We start from the raw sequence: 20,880 nt of genomic DNA on the forward strand, positions 1-20,880 counted from the left end.
CTAATGAACATTGTAATTTGCCAGCTAAGATCTTCATGGATTTTGGAAAGGGATTACACGAAACATATAAAGGGACTGCCAGATACATAGGTAACAAAAATTAACACAAAATAGTTTATTTAATTTGTCGATTAATTAAAGAAAAAATGAATGAATAGACTAAATGTGTTTGCAGTTCTTCAAATGTATCCTAGACGCACATTATAATTAATTTCATCAAGCTTTTTGTTTCATAGACTATAATATTAATTATTATACAAGAAAATAATTTGGAAAATCCAAAAGTGCACGCCTCATAATTTTTTTTTAATAAATATTTATTAATTATTATTTTTGTTTATTTAATAACAATTAAACCACATCGAATCAGACCCTGAAAAATGAAAGGGTTCTATTCCTGAGCATACTCAAGCGTAAGAGAAAAAAAAAGACTCGATTAGTAAAGTATTACGGTCGCTATCGTGTTAACAAGAAAAAGGATCCGCACATACAGACACACGGACGTCCAAGATAGAACTTTTTTAAACTGTTTTTTAACTAGTTTAAATAACAAAAATGACATCAAAAATATCATGAACGTTAAAAATAGTGTTTTTTCATAATATGTGTGTGTAAAGGTATATTAAGAAGAGCTGGAACGTCAACACATTTACACATTGCACATGTTAGGCCGGGAGATACTGACACAAAATTTCGGGTCATTTGTAACAGGATGGCGGTCTAGAGGGGTCTTAGTACGCAATGACAAAAAGAAAAATGATGGTCAGAACGCTGGTACCGGCGGACTAGTCGCGTGGGCGTTAGTCAAACTCGTCGGATAAATAGCGAAAGTCCAACGATTTGTAACACAAAAATTTTAGAATTTACCGATAGCCCTTAAAAAAGATGTAGGCGGTAGTGTCATGCCATACAGTTACGATGTGACTTACAGTCCGCCATACCGACGTGAATGCGTTGATTTAAAAAAAAACAATTCAACCATTTGTACCGGGCTCACTTTTGCACAGGTAACCATCGTCGTGCAGCCATTTACTAAAATCGCCATGCCATACTTTTCGGACGATTCCAAATGGTCGCCATACCGCGGAAAATCTGCAAATTTTTGAATTTTTTTTTCTCGCCAAACGATTTGTACCACCCTACATTTTTTTTTCAACAACTCCTGAATGATTATAAATAGAAGTGTGATAATGCCATACCTGTGGGAGGTGGTGAATGTGTATAAGATTTTTTTCTTATTGTAAGATTTTATTCGTAGTTTGAATGATTTGTAGCAGTATGGCACTAATTTTTCCCTCTATTAAAAGTATGGCAAATATAATAATGGTCACGTTGCATCATATACTTTCCAAAAATGCCGTACTTTTTTATTTTTTTTATTTTATTTATTTAAGTAATACCACATCATACATTATAATATTAAGTTTTACCGTACTGGTACAAATCGCCAATTCTTTTCATTTTTTTTACGTCTTGGCTTAAGTCTTACAATCATCCGCCCCATGTTTGCAATCTGCGATATTTTTTTCTAGGTAGAATTGTATACAAACAAACAGAATATAATGATCCCATACTGTAAAAAATTATTTTACGTATTGTACAGTCGTATTTTTGAAACGTGACGAATAAATTAATTTTCAAGTATAGCAGCACTTTTTCCCCCTACTAGAAGTATGGCAAATATAATAATGGTCACATTTTATCAAATACTCTCCAAAAATCCAAATGCAATACTGGTACAAATTGTTTGGCGAAAAAAATTATTTTGTTTGCAGATTTTCGGCGGTATGTTGGCCATTTGGAATCGTCCGAAAAGTATGGCATGGCGATTTTCGTAAATGTCTGCACGATGATGATTACCTGTGCAAAAGTTAGCCTGGTACAAATGTTTGAATTGTTTTTTTTTTTTTAATCAACGCATCGCGTCGGTATGGGGGGCTGTAAGTTACACCGGAAAAGTATGGCATGACACTACCGCCTACATCTTTTTTATGGGCTATCGGTGAATTCTAAAATTTTTGTGTTACAAATCGTTTGACTTTCGCTATTTATCCGACGAGTTCGACTAACGCCCACGCGACTAGTCCGCCGGTACCAGCGTTCTGAGTTCTGACCATCATTTTTCTTTTAGTCATTGCGTAATAAGACCTCTGTAGAACCGCCATTCTGTTACAAATGACCCGAAATTTTGTGTCAGTATCTCCCGGCCTATGTATGTGTCATATTTTGCAATTGTTTATAAATACAGGGTGATCACAGTGATGTAATTGGTGTAGTACGAATATCTAAAAATCTATGAAGAATTTTGTGATACAGTAAATGGAAGAATTATAGACTATTTTACAGTATTTTATTTATATAGAGTTACTATGGGGCATAATTAAAGGGAAAGTAGCATCACAAAATGTGAACTTTAACTTGAAAACTGTGGAAGAATTATTTAGAAAGGAAGCAAATGCTATTAGTCTGGATATGTTTAGTGACGTTTGGAGAAAGACGCGAGAACATGAGGAAAAATATATTCAATTAGAACCAAAAGTAGATAATTACACTGACTAAATAACATTAAGAAATTCCGACAACGAAACATCAAGTTCTTCGAGAGATGAAAGTTACAGTGAAGTAGAAGATTACGATTATGATTAAATAGGTTCTTCTTCTTCTCTATAGATACTGCTTTCTGAATTGGTGGTAAATGTTAAAACTGTTAAATAATTAACTTCATCAATTGATTTACTTTTAAATTATAATTTTACAGGTAAATTATGAGAGCTTTCATAAGTAATTATATTTGCATATACATATATATATCTACAACGCACCCAATTTACAATTCAAGTCTAAAATGAAACTAGAGTCGCATTTATTTTTGAACATACTGTAAGTGAAATTGCATAAGTGTGAGTACTGTGAACATGCCAGCTTTCCCTAATTGACCTGTATGTATTATCTTACAAGTGCAATGTATGATACATAAAGACATTTTAAGTTAAATCAAAAAAATCAGATGTTTTGCGCGAAGTGACAGTAGTACCCACCTCAACGCTTCGCTTATGAGGCGTGCAAAAGAAGTTCCAAGGATGTGAATGTCAATAATAATCAATATCCATGTTTTATCACTTACCTATGTGCTTGGCTTAAAGTTTTGCATGCATCGTAAAGTGCATCACACACGGTGAAGATAATGTAAAATATATAGGTTCTTAGAGCATATTTCCGATTATCGCTCGCCATACAAATCCTATGAGCCTTAACACACGACGAAGATAATATATATTTTACCTTCAATATCTTAAAATACCAAGCGATAAGCCATTAATATAGGCCGGGAGATACTGACACAAAATTTCGGGTCATTTGTAACAGGATGGCGGTTCTACAGGGGTCCTTAGTACGCAATGACAAAAAGAAAAATGATGGTCAGAACGCTGATACCGGATACCGATACTGTAATATTTTATACTAGCGGTCCGCCCCGGCTTCGCCCGTGGTACATAATATTTACGTTTTCTCTGCATAAGAACCATCCTCGTACTTCAAGGAATATAATAAAAAAAGAATTAACGAAATCGGTTCAGCCGTTCTCAAGTTATGCGCTTACCAACACATTTTGGGATTCATTTTTATATTATAGATTAGAGAATCTTAACATAAAATATTATAGTATCTTTACCGTGTGTGATGCGCTAAGTTTTATAATCAAAAGCTAGATATTGCTTATAGAATAAATAATCTCAGATTACTTTCTACAATCCTAACTGGCGCAATGAAGGTTGTTCCTCCATATTATAAACTCTTCAAGCGCAAACTAGGTACTGACAGGATTTTTATGATACTTGGCTGTAATCACAGGTAATGTAGCTTAAGTACTAAAAGAAAAATAAAAATATGAATAAAAAAAAGGATTTTATTAAAATTTATTGACGTTTCGTCAGTTATCATCCCAGTTTGTGGCAATACTGGAACTTCTTATCGATAAGAAACTTTTAGTTTGAGATTTTCAAGTCCCCAATTAGGTTGTATCATGGACGTATAAAAAAAGACGGACGGTATATCGCCTAAACATTGAGTGAAGCCTAGTAATGGCGGCGAAACATCCATGTGTGTGTGCCATGTTGCCATGGCAACAGCTGTCCTGATGACAATGGCGGCTGTATTTTTTTCTATAAATTTTGCCGTAATAATTTTGTCATTAAAACTTAAAAGAAATAACTTGCTTCCCTGTGGAATGTAATCCCTTGTGTTTTGTTATTTAAAATTGTACTGTTGCGATACCATTTAACCACGCAAGACGGCATTTTAAATATTTTTTGTGAAACAGTGACGCAGTTAATCAGTCGGTAGTTCACGACGTAATGGCGGCCGACTAGCTTACTATGGTGAGAGTGTGTGCGTGTTTATTGTCTTTACACGATCGCTAGCTTACTATGGTGGCTTCACGTTGTTTGTTCGTAATACGGCGTCCGTCTTTTTTTATACGTCCATGGGTTGTATATTATTTATACAAAGTAGGTAGCGCTTCTCTTCGATGACTTATGGAACAGTAAAATTTTGGACTCGATGAATTAGTTTAAGAAAGGTTTCCTTTTTAGCCATCGAGTTTTCTATAATAAGTATATATTTTATTCTCAAAGTAATGTGTTGTCACATCAAAAAAATTAATTATATTAAAGGAGCTACTCAGGGACTAAAATATGAATTATTTTTACCATTTGTTGTTAGATAATTTAATAAAACTATAAGTTGAGATATACAAATATTTTTAAAGTAAAACGAAATACAGTTCTAATCCAAAGTATGTCCCTATGCCATTCTTCAAATTTTCTACTTGATGAAGGCTTTTGGACATATTTTGGATCTCGAAGTGGTTATATGTTTTTGTACATCAATTTAAACAACAGATTACATTATGGAATGTCATTATATTTTACTTTATTTATTATCTACAATTTTGTTTCGAGGTTTAGTTAGTGACTTCAAATAAAATTTGCTTATTAATTATATACAATATTTCGTTTTGGAGTCTGTATTGCAGGTAATATTCACACTGAAAGTTGATAATACTTTACTAAAATTTCCCACTGGAGTTAACTAACTACAAAACATAAAAAGACATGTTCCAATGTAAAATAAATATATTTCAAATCAAATGTATGACATTTGATCTGCTTGTCGTTGACAGACTGATAAAAAATCTACTAACATTAAGAAAATTTATCAAAAATCGAACACGTAACAGAAATTTCACTTAATATTAAAACACTTAACACGCCATTTTCACATTGCATATTGATTAATGTAAAATTTATTTCATTAGATTACATGATAATAATTTACGCTATTTTAAAGAAATAAGGAAGAAACCGCCATGCAATGAGAAAATGCATGGAAATTAACAGAGTTCATGGTTTCATAATAAGCTGATTCGTCTATTTATGAATTATATAAAATAATTTTTTTGATTTTTTAATATTTCAAATTACTACTTTTAATTAGTACATACTATAAAACAAATTGGAAGGTAGAAGACGCTTCTAGAACAAAATATAAATATATAGGCTTACGAATGTAAAGAGAGTTTACACCGAGAACTTGCATACAAACTTATATAATACACATTACATTAAAATGCAACCCCTCGCGAGACCCATTGCGCGCGACTGCGCCGAACGACGGTACAACAGTTTTAACTTTAGTAAATATATCTATTCACAGCACTTAACCACATGTTAGTCAACAATTCCACACACAAAACGAGTCACAAAATCACTCAGGTGTCATTCTGTCACTATTAAGTATAAATTGCATTGATAATATTTTATATACTCATATTTACAAGAAATACAATGTATAGTCCATGTAATTTACAAGGATTCTTCAAAGGCAGCCATAAGATCGCTCTGCATATTCATATCTATCTGTCCGGCCATCTGTAAAAAATGATTTATTAGTTAATACACATTGCATTTTAAACAAACTTATAAAATTATTAACATGAGTATTTACAACAAACAAATCCAATCTCAGAAGCCTCGCACTTATCAATTAGTTTGCAATTTGATATCTGATATGAGTAAATAGATGATTTTAAATTGTAGTTCCATTTAATTATTGTGTAGGCCATGTATCAACAGAGGCGCAGCTAGTTCTCACTAATATTATATGCAATTGTTTTTTTGTCTTTATGGTAGGATTTGTGTCGGAAGAAAGGTTAGACGGTGACATAATCAACTATTTACAGCAGTGGAACATATTAATATTCCAATGTGAATTTAATTTCCAGGACAGCGAGTTGCTGCTGATGGGGTCACGGACGAATTCTACCTATACCCGTGGCCCCGTCGTTGATGCGGCTTGACGGAACACAGTGGGGTTTTGGTCGATAGGAATCCGACATAACCCACGGCCCTTTCCCCGGAGGCCGTGGGTATCTATGCAAGATTTCCCCACTAAAAAAAAAATTGGTTGTCTGTAAAGTCGGTTTACTGACGATAGTTGAACGTGACAACGTCCGATTGTGCTTCTTTGTCGCTCGTTCCGCGCTCTCGCTCACACTTCAACCCATACATGGAACGCCTCAGAGCGAGGTAACGCCCATAGAAATCTAAATAACAAGACACTAGAAGTCGTAAGCGTGCGTGACCTTGTCGCCACTCAGGTGATTTGCACATCACCAGTGCATTCGTCACTGTTCAGTTGCTCTGGAGACGTATGAGTGTATACATGGTGTGTTTCAGCAATTCCCATTGCGGAAATTCTTCCACAAGTTGTAATTATACTTATAAAGGAATAATATTTCATCGGAAAATATTTTTTTTTAGAAATAATGCCGTTTTTCCTTAAAATTATAGAATATTTACAAGTATTACGAGTGTCACCATAGTAATCGAAATAACAATGAATGACACAGTCGACCATTCTTATTATCACGTTTGTTCGTATTGGAGCAAAAAGTCTCATATACTTAGGGATGTTATTCTAAAATAAACCGTAAATTCGTGCGTTAGTATACATATTCAAATGCTTAATTTAATAGATAAGTTAGTTTTCACTAAAATCAAGCTGTCCAATAAAAGGCATAGTTTACTTGTGTGTACTGTTTAGCTTTCGGTTTGAATGTGTTGATTTTGGCGACAGCGGTTTTCATACGAATTATGACATTATAGCCCTTCTATGTGTCTTGTTATTTAGATTTCTATGGGTAACGCCGCATGAGTCATGTTTTTTCGTGCGTGCAGCCGGCTCTATCGAATTATAAGACGTTGTCACGTCAAAAAAAAAAAAAGGACAGCGAGTTGACAATAATAATATGATAATGGCTCGATATGATACGTACCGCCTCCCGGCGGCGGCGCTCCTGCTCGCGCTGGCGCTGGCGGTCGCGCTCGGAGGCGGGCGGCTTGTCGGGCGCGGCGGCGGGCACGGCGGCGGCGGCGGCGGGCGGCGACCCGCGCGCCACCGGCGACACGCTCGGCGACGCCACCTCCGCGCTCTCCGGCTTGCGCACGCTCGCTACGGCCCTGCAAACACACGACACGCATTATTTTCCCACCTCATATACTGCTATTTTACACGCTTTTTAATAGCTACACCTGTATGTATGTTTGTAACCGATTTCTTTGGGCGCGATTTTGACCCACTTTAAACGGCCAGATTTCGTTCAAACTTTGTAGATTTATTGAGGACCGATGACAATACACTAATTTGATAAAATTATTCCATTTTTCAATTTGCAAAAAGCGTGTTTTTTTAGATTTTTTAAACTATTATACTTATTTTGCTCATTATCGCGAAACGGTTTTTTTTACATATAAGCTTTAAAAAATTAATGTATGTTACGTCGTTTAAAGTTAAGTTTAATAAGAAATATGTAAACATAATCAAAGTTTTCAAGTTCCTTTGCACTCATTTTTGAAATTGTTTATGGAAATTATTAAAATATTTCGGTTTAAATGTATATGTACCTTATTTTTTCCTCTTCAGGATGCCGTCTTTCGGTTTCTTGCCTTTGCCTCTCTCTTTCGGCTTGTTCCTTTCTTCTCAATTCCTGCTGTTCTATAAGTGCTCTTTGCCGATCTATCTTCTCTCGGGCTTGTTTCTTAAAAGCCTGAGAATAGATATTAAATATTAATTATCGATACTAATTCAACCTTATGATTTATAAATAATATTTTTATTTTAGATAATATACTCACTTGAAAACTATCCATGACTGGTTTCTGTTTTATTTGATTATTTGTGCCTATCGTTGGGACACTTTGAGGACTTCCAGCTTGCGCTAAAGAGGACCATGAGCTTGCATTCTTTAAATTTTGTTCTTGTTTGACTTTAAATGCTTGGGCAAAGCTTGAATTTTTTGCATCTTCCATTTTTTTATCCATTTCATATTTCACCCGATCGGACATGTTATTTGTGGTAACATTTGGTACTCTCATAAGATCTTCAATGGGCTTAGGCGTAAGTAGAGGTTTCACTTCCTCCTTTTTTATGGCAGGAGCAATCATGTTAGGTACATTTGGCATATTTAAATGTGCTTGTGCTGTTATAGGGTGCGTGTGCGGCGCCGTGTATACTGGATCAAAAATAGAAGACACGGGTGGCGCGGACGACATGCTCGTAATGTTAGGATTCATATCAGGCCCTAACATTTCACGTTCATGTTGCACATTCTTCTCTACGAAACCATTGTGGGCGGGTGGAAGATACATTTCGTTTTTAATGGGTTCTGATACGTGAGTCATATCTGTTAAACCACCAAGTTGTGCCATTAAATTATGATGAGAGGGATCGGGCATTATAGAAGGTTTAGATAAATTAAAGTCATCGAGGCGCATCGACGATTCCGAAGCACTAATGCTGACATCCATAGGCACATCTGCTTGCAAACTGCGTTCTATGTTTGCCAATGAACGCTCTATTGGATCTATGTAATGTGACGTATCCACTTTGTCGAGTCCATTTCTAGGCTCCATTTTAAGAGGTTTCAAATTTTCACTTTCTCGCACTATAGGGACATTAGATGAATCTGGCAAATTACTAATTGGGGGATAAATAGTAGCTGGCACGGGATTAGTCATTGGCGCTGAAGCTACTGGTGGATTTTTCAATTCAATGGCTGGAGAGGGTGTCACTTCTGGAACTTCTTTGACTTCTGCAGGAACTTGTGTCGGTGGTAACTCGTTAGTGACGGGTGGCACAACAGGCGGTGCTGTTACTGGGGCTACGACCGGTGTGATCGTTTTCTGAAAATATAATATGTATAATAAACCTATACAACAAAAGAAAGCTCAAAATAAAATAGAAAATTAATCGAGGCTTACAGGTTGTGATGATGGTAGCTGATGAGCTTGCTTTTTAACTTTTTTCTTTTGTTTCCCCACATTTGTGCCTGAAAATAAAATAGTGTTGTCGTCAGCACTCTATGCCACATGTAGTCAATGATTATTGAACTTTATATAAATACTTACTCGTTGATTATGTTTCACAAAGAATTTTAATTCTAGCTTTGATGTTCTGACACTCGGTGCGTTTTCGCTTCAATGCGCATTTATGTTTCATTCGCAGAATAATTATTTATTTATACATAGAAACTTCAGGTCTCAGGGAATAACAAAAAAAAACTATATTTGCAGGTTTAGGTTTTTACTTAATTTTTTATTATATTATGTTGAATTATATACAAAGTTTTATTACTAGTAAACCTAAACATTACAAGTCATGATAATTGATTGATTAAAACTTATACAAAATTTGTTACACATTGTGTATTCTGTTTACACTTTTCACTTTTTAAATGCTACATCAATACAAACAACACTTGCATTAATTGTACCAAATACATTTCCACCTAATATTGTTACACCTATGTTATTTTAAGCCAATCTACAAGTACATACATGATCACTTTGTAAAGGTATGTAGATAAACTCAGTGCTGTTCAAGAAGCCGTAAATAAATAAACTAGGGCAGAGGTAAAGTTAAAGTACAAAAAACCATATATCAATCAATCTCTACTTAAAGGTATAAGCTATAGCAGTACGAGTATATTATGAAAAATAAACTAAATAAGCGTCGGACATCTCTGCCTTTTAAAATTGTGAACTATCGCTAATGAATAAAAAGATCTCAATTATAATTGTACTTGGGCAAAACGTGTTTATTTTAAAAGTGCGCTAAAAATGTTTAAATGTTAAAATCCTTATATTTTATTCAATAGGAATGTACAATCGTCAATGGCTAACATATTCTAAAAAACAGAGAAATACTGTTTGACCAATTCGGTTCATATAATAAAATAAGATTCTGTTCACTATACATAATAAAATCGCACTTAAATATGAATACATTAAGACGTCGACAGACGTAGCTGCAATTTACAATATTTTACTTCTTCAAATTTATAAACGTACAATACCATTTATAAATATATTTCATCATTATTTAAAAAAAATTGTATTTATAACCCTATATACTAAAGACACTTAAGTGGTAATAGTTCTTCCTAACACTGAGTAGAGGGAAGTAAATGTATGTAAAAAAATATGTATAAAAAAACAGACGATTAAATTATTATTAATTTGTCTCTTTTTCTTTTAAAATGTTATATACTCTTTAAATAATTTTATGTTAAATAAATAAAACTATCAATGTAGTGACAACAATTTAGAGGATCTAATCCCTCTAATATATTAAAAATAATAATTATACTAAGACAGGATCATAGAATAGTTGGTGATACATAGTAATTTTTACTAATATTGTAAACACCTTAATTCTTGCTTTTTGTCGCCATTGCTACAAATTATGATTTATAACCACTTTAATTTTCAGTTTATAGATGCCTATTATTTATCTTTATAAAGTAGGGTTCAAATATGCTATTCTTTCATATTAAAACATACTGTAGTTTTTCTGAAGCACCTAGCCATATGTTTATGCAAAGTATTGCACCGATATCCTCCCTCCTTCTACATTTGACATTTTTGTAAAATTAAAAGCTAAACAGAAATCCAGCTGTAGAACACAATACATATTTATAAGATTCTGTCTTAGGCCGTATATTAAAATGTAATACAATATAATATAACATAATATATTCCATGAAAATACAACGTATTATGCATCAATCAATCGTATCAAGGTTTGCAAACAATTTGTGAAAGGAAGGAGGCCAGCTTTAGTATTTCTCATTGTCGTTAATGTTTCGGCAACACGTATTCAATTTGGGAGCAAGCATACGAACATCAGGCGATCACCAATAAACGATACCTTTTCAATGAGTAAAATTTTTAACTACAACATGTCACATTAATATCCTCGTGGCGACAGATTGAGTCAGAACATGAACAAAGCTACGTTTGCTTGCCAGCATGGTATCCGTCCTTACACAATTGTTTGCAATACGTGTGGCGGGACGTGTGGCGGCGCGTGGCGGCGTGTGGCGGCGTGTGGCGGCGTGTGGCGGCGTGTGGCGCGCGACTCGCTGCGCGCGCGCCCGCTGTGCGCACGCCGCCTGCACTACGTATCCTGCGCTACTACCGCATGGCACTCACTCATAGCCAGAATTCACACCCAAAAGCGATTAGTAACCGTGAGATCTGAAGTTTCCGATACGCAATACAGATATTCAATATTTTAAGATGCAAATGAAACGACACCGCATTGAGGACATGATATAGTTAAAAATATTAATGTGAAAAGGTATTTCCTATTGGTTCATAGAAGCAAACCAAAAAACAATTCACCTTACCGGCACCGGTTACGAGTGTCAGCGCACACCAAAGCTGGCTTCTCCTTCCGACTAACTACCGATACGTTTGTGCCTTTACCGGAATCTGTCTTTACGAACTTTTAAAATACCTGATCATATTTTTAGTATACCCTTAATTCATGTGTATCACAGAAAGACATCATTCGTTTTCATTTATTAAAACAATAAAACATAACATCACATACCTCAAAGTAGGAAAGTAGAAGTAATAATCAGTTTACGTAATTAAAAAAAAAGAATGTTATAAAACTTTACTCAGTAGATGTATGATGTTATTGTAAAAAGACAAATTATACAAACGGAAAGTACTCCTGTACATTTATTTTTGAAAAGAAATCTGCCAAGTAAAAAATAAGTTTAGTAAATAAATAATAGATTAATAAATAAAAGATAATTAAAAAACCATAAACAACCTGTACTAGATAGAATTATCCTACTATCTATGCAATCAGTCCCATTAAACTACAACCAAATTCCGAGTGTGAGATGATCTGAATCACAAGAGTCGAATCTTTTACCATTCTCAAAACATTCATGCTGTCACATTATATTTTCAGACTAGAATAACATATAAAAATTGCATTATCGCATATCATCAATGAAGAAACAGAGTACCATCCACAATCAGTCGCATTTTAAAATACTGTATTTTAAATTCAGTTTCTTCACACATCTAATGTAAAATTGCCAATAACCTAAAACTACTCAATAGATCTCGGGCGCTGGGCACGCGCGAGCTTCGCGACGGCTAGTCGGCTCTTAAATGCAAGTGGATCCTAAGCTAAGTCGTATGTTACATCGGTCGGGCCGAGAGGCGAGTGAATCGGTCTAACCTGCTTCGCTGTCGCTGCTGTCGGACGAGCTCGTGTCGGTGCTGGACGACGAGTTGGACGAGTCCGACGAGCTGGACGACGACGACATGCCCCCGCCCAGCCCGTCCTTGCACCCCTCTGTTGACAATGCAATCGATACTTAGTACCATACACACAAATCACAGAAACTAAAGGGAGATAATATGGTTAGGGGGCGGGGCCGGTGTCGCAGCAATATGCCCAAAAAAAGAACAAGCTGTAGTGGTGCTGTATACGTACGTCACTTACAATCTAGTGTGCGAACGAATAGTCGCTATCATATTTTTGTGTAATGACACGCACACAACGCGAAGTATTGTTTTGATTTTGTTTACTGCAGTTGAGTGCGTAAATTTGTAATGAGACACGGTTTCGTACTCAGCGCAAGCGATTGGCATCTCTCTAGATCTCTATGACCATACATTATAAAATCGCGTTACGTACGACGATACTGTTTATTATTGCGGCAATAGAGAGAAATGCTATTAAAGATTGCATACAAATAAGAATGGTCTAATTAATAACTAATTCGTGTCATGACATGTCAGTTACAGCTATAATGACATTTTTAATATTTTGCAGTACACATAATAAATCTGGTAAAGAAAAATATAAAATAGAATGAAACCCACCTTTTTTAGTTTGCTGTTTTTTATGTGTTCCTAATTGGCCTGAAACATCCTGCAATCTCTTCTCTAGCTCCTGTTTCTTTTCAGCCATTTGTTCATCTTTAGACTTACCAGAAACCTTTCGATCTATAGAAGAAAAAAAATATTAGAATACATTTTTTGTCAATATCTTAAAACAATATCAAAATCTTAGTAAAATATCTTACGTGTTTTCTTTCGAAGACACGAAGCGACGTAGTTTTCTAGTTCTCTTAGGGTGGACGGCTTAAGGGTCTCGAAATCTATTTCAATCTCATCTGGGTTGGAGTCCCTCAATGAAGGCTCTCGACTTTGAATTATGTGAACCACCCTGCCTAGCTTATCACCTAAAAATACAAAAAAAATACATTAACCTAATAATAATTCAGGTGTAACACATAATCAAATCAAGAACACATTTCATGTCTGTTTACGGTAATACATAATAACAAGCTGGAATTTTTAGATTTCCTTGATTCAATACAAACATAATACATGTATAGTAAGTGTCTCGTGAGTTACCTGGCAGCTTGTTGATGTCGAGCGAGAGCTGGCGCTTCTCGTCGTAGGACATGGGCTTGGCGAGGTCCTCCTCGTCGGTGTCGTTGCGCGAGGGCGGGCGCGCGGCGGGCGCCCCCACGGGCGTGGAGCTCTTCTTCTTGGCGGGCGGCGCGCCGCGCGAGCTCGCCTTGCCCGCGCCGCCGCCGCGCTTGCCGCCCGGCTTGCCGCGGACCCCGCTCGACGCTAGAACGTGCTCTACGTCAGTCGATTGGACGAGTTACGGTTATTGTGGATTCGCATTACGAACGTTTTTGCTTTGGTTAAAAGATAATAACGCTAATACGAGATAGATGAAATGTTAGACACTCTTTACATTGCAATGGATAAAGTGTAATCTTTTATGTATGACACTTTACCAAGATATTAATTATAATATACAGTAACTTTAAGAAACAGGAACAGATACATAAAAAGAGACTCAAGCAGAATATGTTTTTTTTTAGTTCAAATTATTTTTATCATAATCATAGTATCTTCTAGTTATGAGCACTGCCTCACTAATAAGCCATGGCAACGCCGCGTTCGCACGAATCCAAACGGTTCATATGAAATGTCCAAATTTGCGATGTTGCCAAACCGTTGCCAAGTGAGTTAGGTACCTACACTAAATATCAATATTCTCCTTGGATACATCGCCACGGCGTATTTATGAGGCAGAGCTCTCATAGCTATATTATATCCTTACAATGGATATACATAATATGATTTCAATTTAGTGTGATAAAATCCAAAACACACAAAATATAACTCATTCAGCGAGTCCAATTTGGATGTTTTTATACATTAAATTTACATTATTTCTTTTTAGATTATTGATTTTGGAGGACTATATCATTAAATTTGAAATGTCTTTAACCCATTGACCACCGAGCGGCCGGATCGGGCCGCGACACAATAGATTTTCTATTGTGTCTGTGATTCCGGGACTGAGGGATTAAATATAATACATATATAATAAAATTTATGTCAATTGTACAAAAATAAAAAAAAAACAGATGATAACTTACCTAAATTATCTCCAATGTTATTAACTTTTGTATAAGCAGGCACAGCATTTGTCTTAGGCACAGCACTATTAGTAACTTGTTTCTTAGTCTTTTCTTTTATTTTCTTTTTCGCTTTTTTCTTATTATTTGATTCTTCAACCAACTTTCTCATTTTTTCTTGAAGGGCAAGTAATTCTTTTTCAAGTAATTTTACTTTATTATTTCTTTCTTCTTCTGAATCATCTGATTCAGAGTCGGATTCAGAGCCTGATTCTGAACTTGATGCAGAGCTACCCTTATCCATGTGAGGTACTCCCGCATGTATTGGTTCATCAGGGATCTTTGCATACCTGTCAAATAAAATTTCACCTTTAATACAAATTGAAATGTGAGTAATAAAATATAGAGCAGTGGTTTTTTTTTTTTTGTTTTTAGAATATGTCTAGTATGTATGTGCATTTAATATATTTTTTTAATACTAATTAAAAGATGTATAATATGCTCAAAGATTAGTATTAGTTAATATATTAGATTGGAAGCTATCCATAATATAAACTTACATTTAAGAAATAAAAAATATAAATTTACCTCATTTCAAATACATCCTGTAACTTTCGGGCCATTGCAACAACATCATGATCAGGTGGGTTATATTTATAACAATTTGTAAATATTAAACGAACATCTGCTGCAAATTCTGCTGCTGTTTTGTATGCCCTATTATCCATTTTATTCTTAACTGTACCCAAATCCATAGGTTTTTTAATAATGTCAAAGTAATCATGAAGACCCAGTAACACTGCATCTACAGGTTTATAAAACGGCCAAGCATAACCCTGTGGATTTAAAAGATAAAGTAAACAAATAACTCTAACTTTGACAAAAAAAAATAAAACATTGAATCTAAGTACAAAAAAATAACTTACAGAATGCTTCTTGGAAAACAGTTCTTTTAAAATTTCATTACAACTCTTTAAGGCATCTGATAATTTTTCTTTACTCTTGGCCAGCTGTGGAGTCATACCAGAATGATGGGATGCACTTGCACCACCCACTCCTGGTGACAAACCTCCCATTTTAAAGCCATCTTCGCCAACTCTACCCGTCTACAAATTAAATAGATAAATTAAAAATACAACCTCATAAGAAAACAAAATAACAGGTGAATACAGCCATTAATTTAAGAAAATAAACCTTTTTCTGTCTTCCACTTTCTCGTCTTGTTGATATTTTAGCTGGTTTTGGCCCACCCTGTTGTTCAATAGTTGGTGTTGTGTAACCTCCTTCAAAGGAACTTCCCATAGGTGTTGTAGTATCAGCTTTTCTTTTCACACCCTTTTTAACCTAATACATTACAATATTTAAGAAATATAACTTTAAAATAAAAAATTTATATTAACATGTTACTGTTTCCATAAAAAATTATATGTACCTTTGCTGGTTGAGTTTGTGACAGTGCAACTGCTGGCATAGTTGACACCGGAGGCGGTGCAGCTTGTGCCACATGGAAGTTTGAGGGTTGAGTAGCCACCTGTTCACATAGTTTCCATTAAACATATTATCCAGTAGTATATAACATCTGCCACATTGAAATAAAGTAATATCACATCTAATGACTATAAATGATTGATTTTCACATTAACTTTGAATAACTCTGAGATAAGTCAACAATATCTCACCTGTTGTGGGAGCCCAGCATGTGTAGCAGGGGGTGTCGCGGGTGCCGTAAGCGTTGGTGTTGTAGTAGTGTTAGTTGAACCAACGAAAGCTGGGAGCGGCGTTGAGGGGATCGCCTTGACCGGCGTACTTCGCGCTCCGACTGTCGGTGTGGACACACTACTTGCGGGCACACCACCACTTGAACCACCAGACCTCTTCTTTACAGTTCCCTTACCACTGTTCGATGGCACTTCTATTTCTTTCTCCTCTTTATCCATTTGCGCTATCTAGAATCATAGCAATAAATGTAGTATAAAAAATTTTAAATGTAAAGAATTTTTGTTTTCTAACTTTTGTTCTTACTTACCCGATTTAGGAACAATTTTTCTAAGGTTTGCGCCATTACAACTACATCTTCACCAGGCTTATTATAAACATAGCAATTTGTGAACATTGTGTTAAAATCTTGAATACATTCCTGAGCAGAGTAGTAATAATTAGATTCCAACCTCTTTTTGATAGTTCCTAAATCCATAGGCTTTTTAATTATTTTATGGTAATCCTAAAAAAATAGCAAAAATGAGTTTTATCTCATAGTATTAATGTTTCATTATTGTATAGGTACAAAAAAGTAACTCACAGGAAGATTTAACTTTTTAGCATCTACAGGTTGATGAAAAGGCCATGCAAATTTATGCTTCCACACAGCCTTAATGACATTTTTTTGAAGGAACTGTAGCTGATTGGTGATCCGCCCTTGTCGACGCGGAGGCTCCTCCGATGGCGTCCCATTGATGGGTTCCGCCGCTGGCTGTAAGAATACATTACAATAAAATAAACCACACACTTATTGAAATGTAATAAATTATTATTACCATATATAAAAGCTAAGCATTTTAACCATATTAAAAGTCAGGTTAAGTTATCCAAGTTAAAATTATCTAAGCCATTTTATAGGAATTTTTTAACATTACTTTACAGACATACTTACAGTGCTAGTCGTGGCGAGGGGATCAACTGCCTGCTGCATTGTGCTGGAGTCAGCAATCTACCTGCCAAAGTTATGCAAAAACTGTAGAATTTATTTAAAGAATTTGCATTTGCATTTGAAATGATCAAAACTCACCTCAATTGTAACAAGAGGCTCATCCAATTTCTGGCTAAGAGGCATCAGCTATACCCTCTCTTAACATTAAACCTTTCTATCATAATAATAAGTGGTGCTTTTGCACCTAACTGTTTCTTATTTTATACATTTAACAGAACTTTCACCTAGAATTATAAATTAAGTGTTTAAACAAATTTTCATTGATATAAAAAATTTAGTAATTGATAGTAAATATAAATGTTAAATCATCATTAACTAAATGATTAATGAATTATATGAACACGTTATAAAACACATACCTTTCTAGCAAAGATCAGATTGTGGTTGGCAGTTCCTTATCAACTAAGTTGTGAGCCAGGTTCTGAAAAGAAGGAAACTTAATTTTTATATTAAATAAAACTATGCATATTCTATCCTAATCAGTCAATATAATTATATAAATATTCCATCATGTATTCTTGTTATATATTTCTTTCCCTACTAATTTGAGAATTTGAATGTATAACTCAAATTCAAACTCAAACATTTATTCTATAAGATTCTTCTACAAGCACTTTTGGATTGTAATAAGTTTTATCATCAACATTTAACAATTACAGTCAAAATCTGTTATAACGACATCGAAGGGACTACTCATATTGAGTCGTAAAAACCGATAGTTGTTACAACCGGATTTGAATTTTCGCCCTTTCTTTCCAAACAGTTAAAATTTTCGAGTGTGATACACTATATTCTTTTGCCAGGTAGCTTTGAAATAATACGCGATTTTTCTTCGATATTGATTTGTTTTCTTTTTTGCAACATGTTACAATTTTCACAGTTAACTTTACAATATGTTTTGGTGTGCCTTGTGTAAAGATAAGTAACAAACTGACTTAAGAGATATGACGAAGCAGGCCTTCAGGCTAGGTACTGCATGCATGTGCTTTGTGGATACAGTTACCTATTCAAATTGTTTACAATACAGCTGAGCCGGTCGTTCTACAGATATAATATTCCGAAAATATTAACCAAATGTGGTCGCTTAATGCAGTATGTCGTAGTAAACAATGTCGTAAAAACCAATGTTTTCGATAAGGCGGTCATATAACACTCAGCCAGGACCTTTGATTTTGGTCAATTTAACCGGTATGTTGTTCTAAACAATGTCGCCATAAACGGTTTTGACTTTTGACTGTATATTATTTATAAAGAATTCATAAAATATAGCTTCTTTACTTAAGTTAAAAAAATTTAAAAAAATTAAATTAAATTAAAAAATGAATGCACATTATAAAATAACAGAGGGCACTGTTAATACAAATTATTATTTATATAGATAATATAGCTAAATAATTTGTTTAAAGGCGCTTATCTCAGGAACTATTAAACCAACTTCAAAATTTCTCATTTGACCATTTCATCATGATATATCCTTGAGTGGCTAAATATGTACTACAGAAGACATGACTTTCATGGCACTAAAATCCTATTATTCAGTCATACACGATGTAAAAATTAAATGTTTAATGCATTTCAAATGCAAAAGCCCCCAATTTTATATAAATGTATGTAGGTAATAAGAAGCCAATGACTTTGTTCATTTATATGTACATACATATAAAGAAACCCTACTGTGTTTTCTAGATATCAAATAAATCTAATAAAATTTAGTTTTTAGATGCTTCTTGATTTAAAGTTGGTAAGTGCCAAATTTAATATTATAATACTAAAATAGATTTAGACTATAGATTTTACTGTCAATAACATACTAATATTATATAGCTGAAGAGTTTGTTTGTTTGAACGCGCTAATCTCGGGAAATACTGGTCCGATTTGAAAAATTCTTTCAGTGTTAGATAGCTCATTTATCGAGGAAGGCTATAGGCTATATACCATCACGCTACGACCAACAGGAGAGGAGCCACGGGGGTGAAACCGCGCGGAGCGGCTAGTACGATATAATAAACCTTTTAAAACATTTACATTTTAATGATGTTACCTACATAAATGTGATCTTTAAACTTTATTAACAAGTGCCAAAAGAAATTTATGTTTTCTTTTTTTTTAATAAATGCTTTGGTTTTGAATAAAATGATATTGGTGAATGTGTTTAAAAATTTTAAATTAAGTTTAAAATAGCTATTGAATAATATTTATTATTATACAACTGCTACCTACATATTACTTGGCCTTGTTTATAAACACTTGTTTTGAAGAAAAAAAATGGTTCTTTCGTTGTATTTGGCTAAATGCTAGGCTAATAAGTGAATGAATGTTTATTTTTGCCTGTTTATATACCGTATCAGTATAACTCAGTTATGATTTTAAGTAGTCAAAACAAACAGAAAATTTTAAGTTCTGGTGACCTACATCTATCCAACAAACTGTACTTTGAGAAATTTGGCGCCGAAGCGTATGTAACATGCGTTTCAAGCTTCTAGAACAATCTATGAAATGATCCTTCTACTAATCCATTATTTCAGGATATAAGGGATTGTTGTAAGAATAAAAGTTACGATTGAAGGTTAAAAAACATTGTATTTCCATTATCTTTAACGAAAACATACAAACAATACTGAAAATATGAGTAAAATAGGGGAGAACATACATTATTTTATCGACTTACAAGTTACGTTACATATAAACATATATTGGTAGGAAACAAATTAATTAAGTAAAAATAAACAAAAGATATGGTTTTAATAACTTAAAGCGTATAAATATTCAATAAATTGTGCAAAAGAATTTCTAGCAGTTACCTAAAAGAGGCCACGAACAATATCTTGAAAATTTCTTAATATTTGTAACATGCACAATGTACCTTTATACATAAGTAAAGTCCTAACAAAATACTACATAAATAGCAAAAAAATACAGTGATTTAAGTCCTAAGAAAGCTTAAAATTAAGAAAAAAGACTTACGAAGGTATATTAATGCCAATATGGCGGATGAACTAAAAATACGATGTTGGAGTTACTCCTGCAATAGCTTTTCCTATAGTTTTGCCCAATTTTACCCAACACTTCACTTATAATGAAGTTCATAGTCCTTAAATATAGTTATTATTTCATTGTATGAGACCAACAATAAACACAGTCCTTTTATTAAAACCGTGAATAGCACAACACGAACTCGCTAAAGAACAACCGAGCTTCAGACATGGCCGCCAAGCGCGAAGCAAGTGATGAGCGTCTATATTCATGTCTAAAATTTAATGATCACTTTTTATTTCTGTAAATATAAATATTACGATAATTTTACTACAAAATATTTATAAAATCCATTTTTCTAGTTTTTTGGTGGTGATGACATCG

The 20,880-nt window shown here is 34.3% G+C and overlaps 1 protein-coding gene across 4 annotated transcripts; it reads right to left on the reverse strand.

The window, feature by feature from the left end:
* Positions 1 to 4,711: 4,711 nt before the first annotated feature.
* LOC149909579 (bromodomain-containing protein 3-like) lies at positions 4,712 to 20,630 on the reverse strand. Of its 4 annotated transcripts, none has more exons than XM_090119620.1 (21): positions 20,488 to 20,630; positions 17,882 to 17,943; positions 17,601 to 17,746; positions 17,466 to 17,522; positions 17,115 to 17,285; positions 16,842 to 17,036; positions 16,495 to 16,761; positions 16,248 to 16,346; positions 16,010 to 16,159; positions 15,742 to 15,921; positions 15,404 to 15,651; positions 14,837 to 15,165; positions 13,791 to 14,012; positions 13,457 to 13,615; positions 13,254 to 13,376; positions 12,604 to 12,720; positions 9,321 to 9,388; positions 8,196 to 9,242; positions 7,965 to 8,107; positions 7,337 to 7,520; positions 4,712 to 5,930 (listed from the first exon to the last, which is right to left on the reverse strand). In XM_090119620.1, exons 3-21 carry the CDS (start codon positions 17,643 to 17,645, stop codon positions 5,865 to 5,867), a joined length of 3,870 nt encoding a protein of 1,289 aa, XP_089975746.1. In that variant the 5' UTR covers positions 17,646 to 17,746; positions 17,882 to 17,943; positions 20,488 to 20,630; the 3' UTR covers positions 4,712 to 5,864. The 4 variants fall into 4 exon arrangements, with proteins under 4 accessions (XP_089975746.1, XP_089975745.1, XP_089975747.1 ...); XM_090119619.1 differs by having other exon boundaries at positions 13,791 to 14,024; XM_090119621.1 differs by having other exon boundaries at positions 13,791 to 14,024; positions 17,466 to 17,526.
* Between the last annotated feature and the right edge of the window lie 250 nt (positions 20,631 to 20,880).

This window comes from Colias eurytheme, chromosome 3, assembly GCF_061535395.1.
Source record: "Colias eurytheme isolate Ceu_HAF_F1 chromosome 3, ilColEury1 Martin Lab GWU primary, whole genome shotgun sequence".
NCBI lineage: Eukaryota > Metazoa > Arthropoda > Insecta > Lepidoptera > Pieridae > Colias > Colias eurytheme.

Excerpts from the sequence above, each read along its gene's own strand:
- LOC149909579 (XM_090119619.1), bottom strand. The coding sequence starts at position 17,645 with ATGCCTCTTAGCCAGAAATTGGATGAGCCTCTTGTTACAATTGAG. Across the intron at positions 17,037-17,114 it reads CTAAAAAGTTAAATCTTCCT|GATTACCATAAAATAATTAA; the intron begins GTGAGTTACTTT and ends CTATTTTTTTAG. Across the intron at positions 15,922-16,009 it reads AAAGTGGAAGACAGAAAAAG|ACGGGTAGAGTTGGCGAAGA; the intron begins GTTTATTTTCTT and ends TTTAATTTGTAG.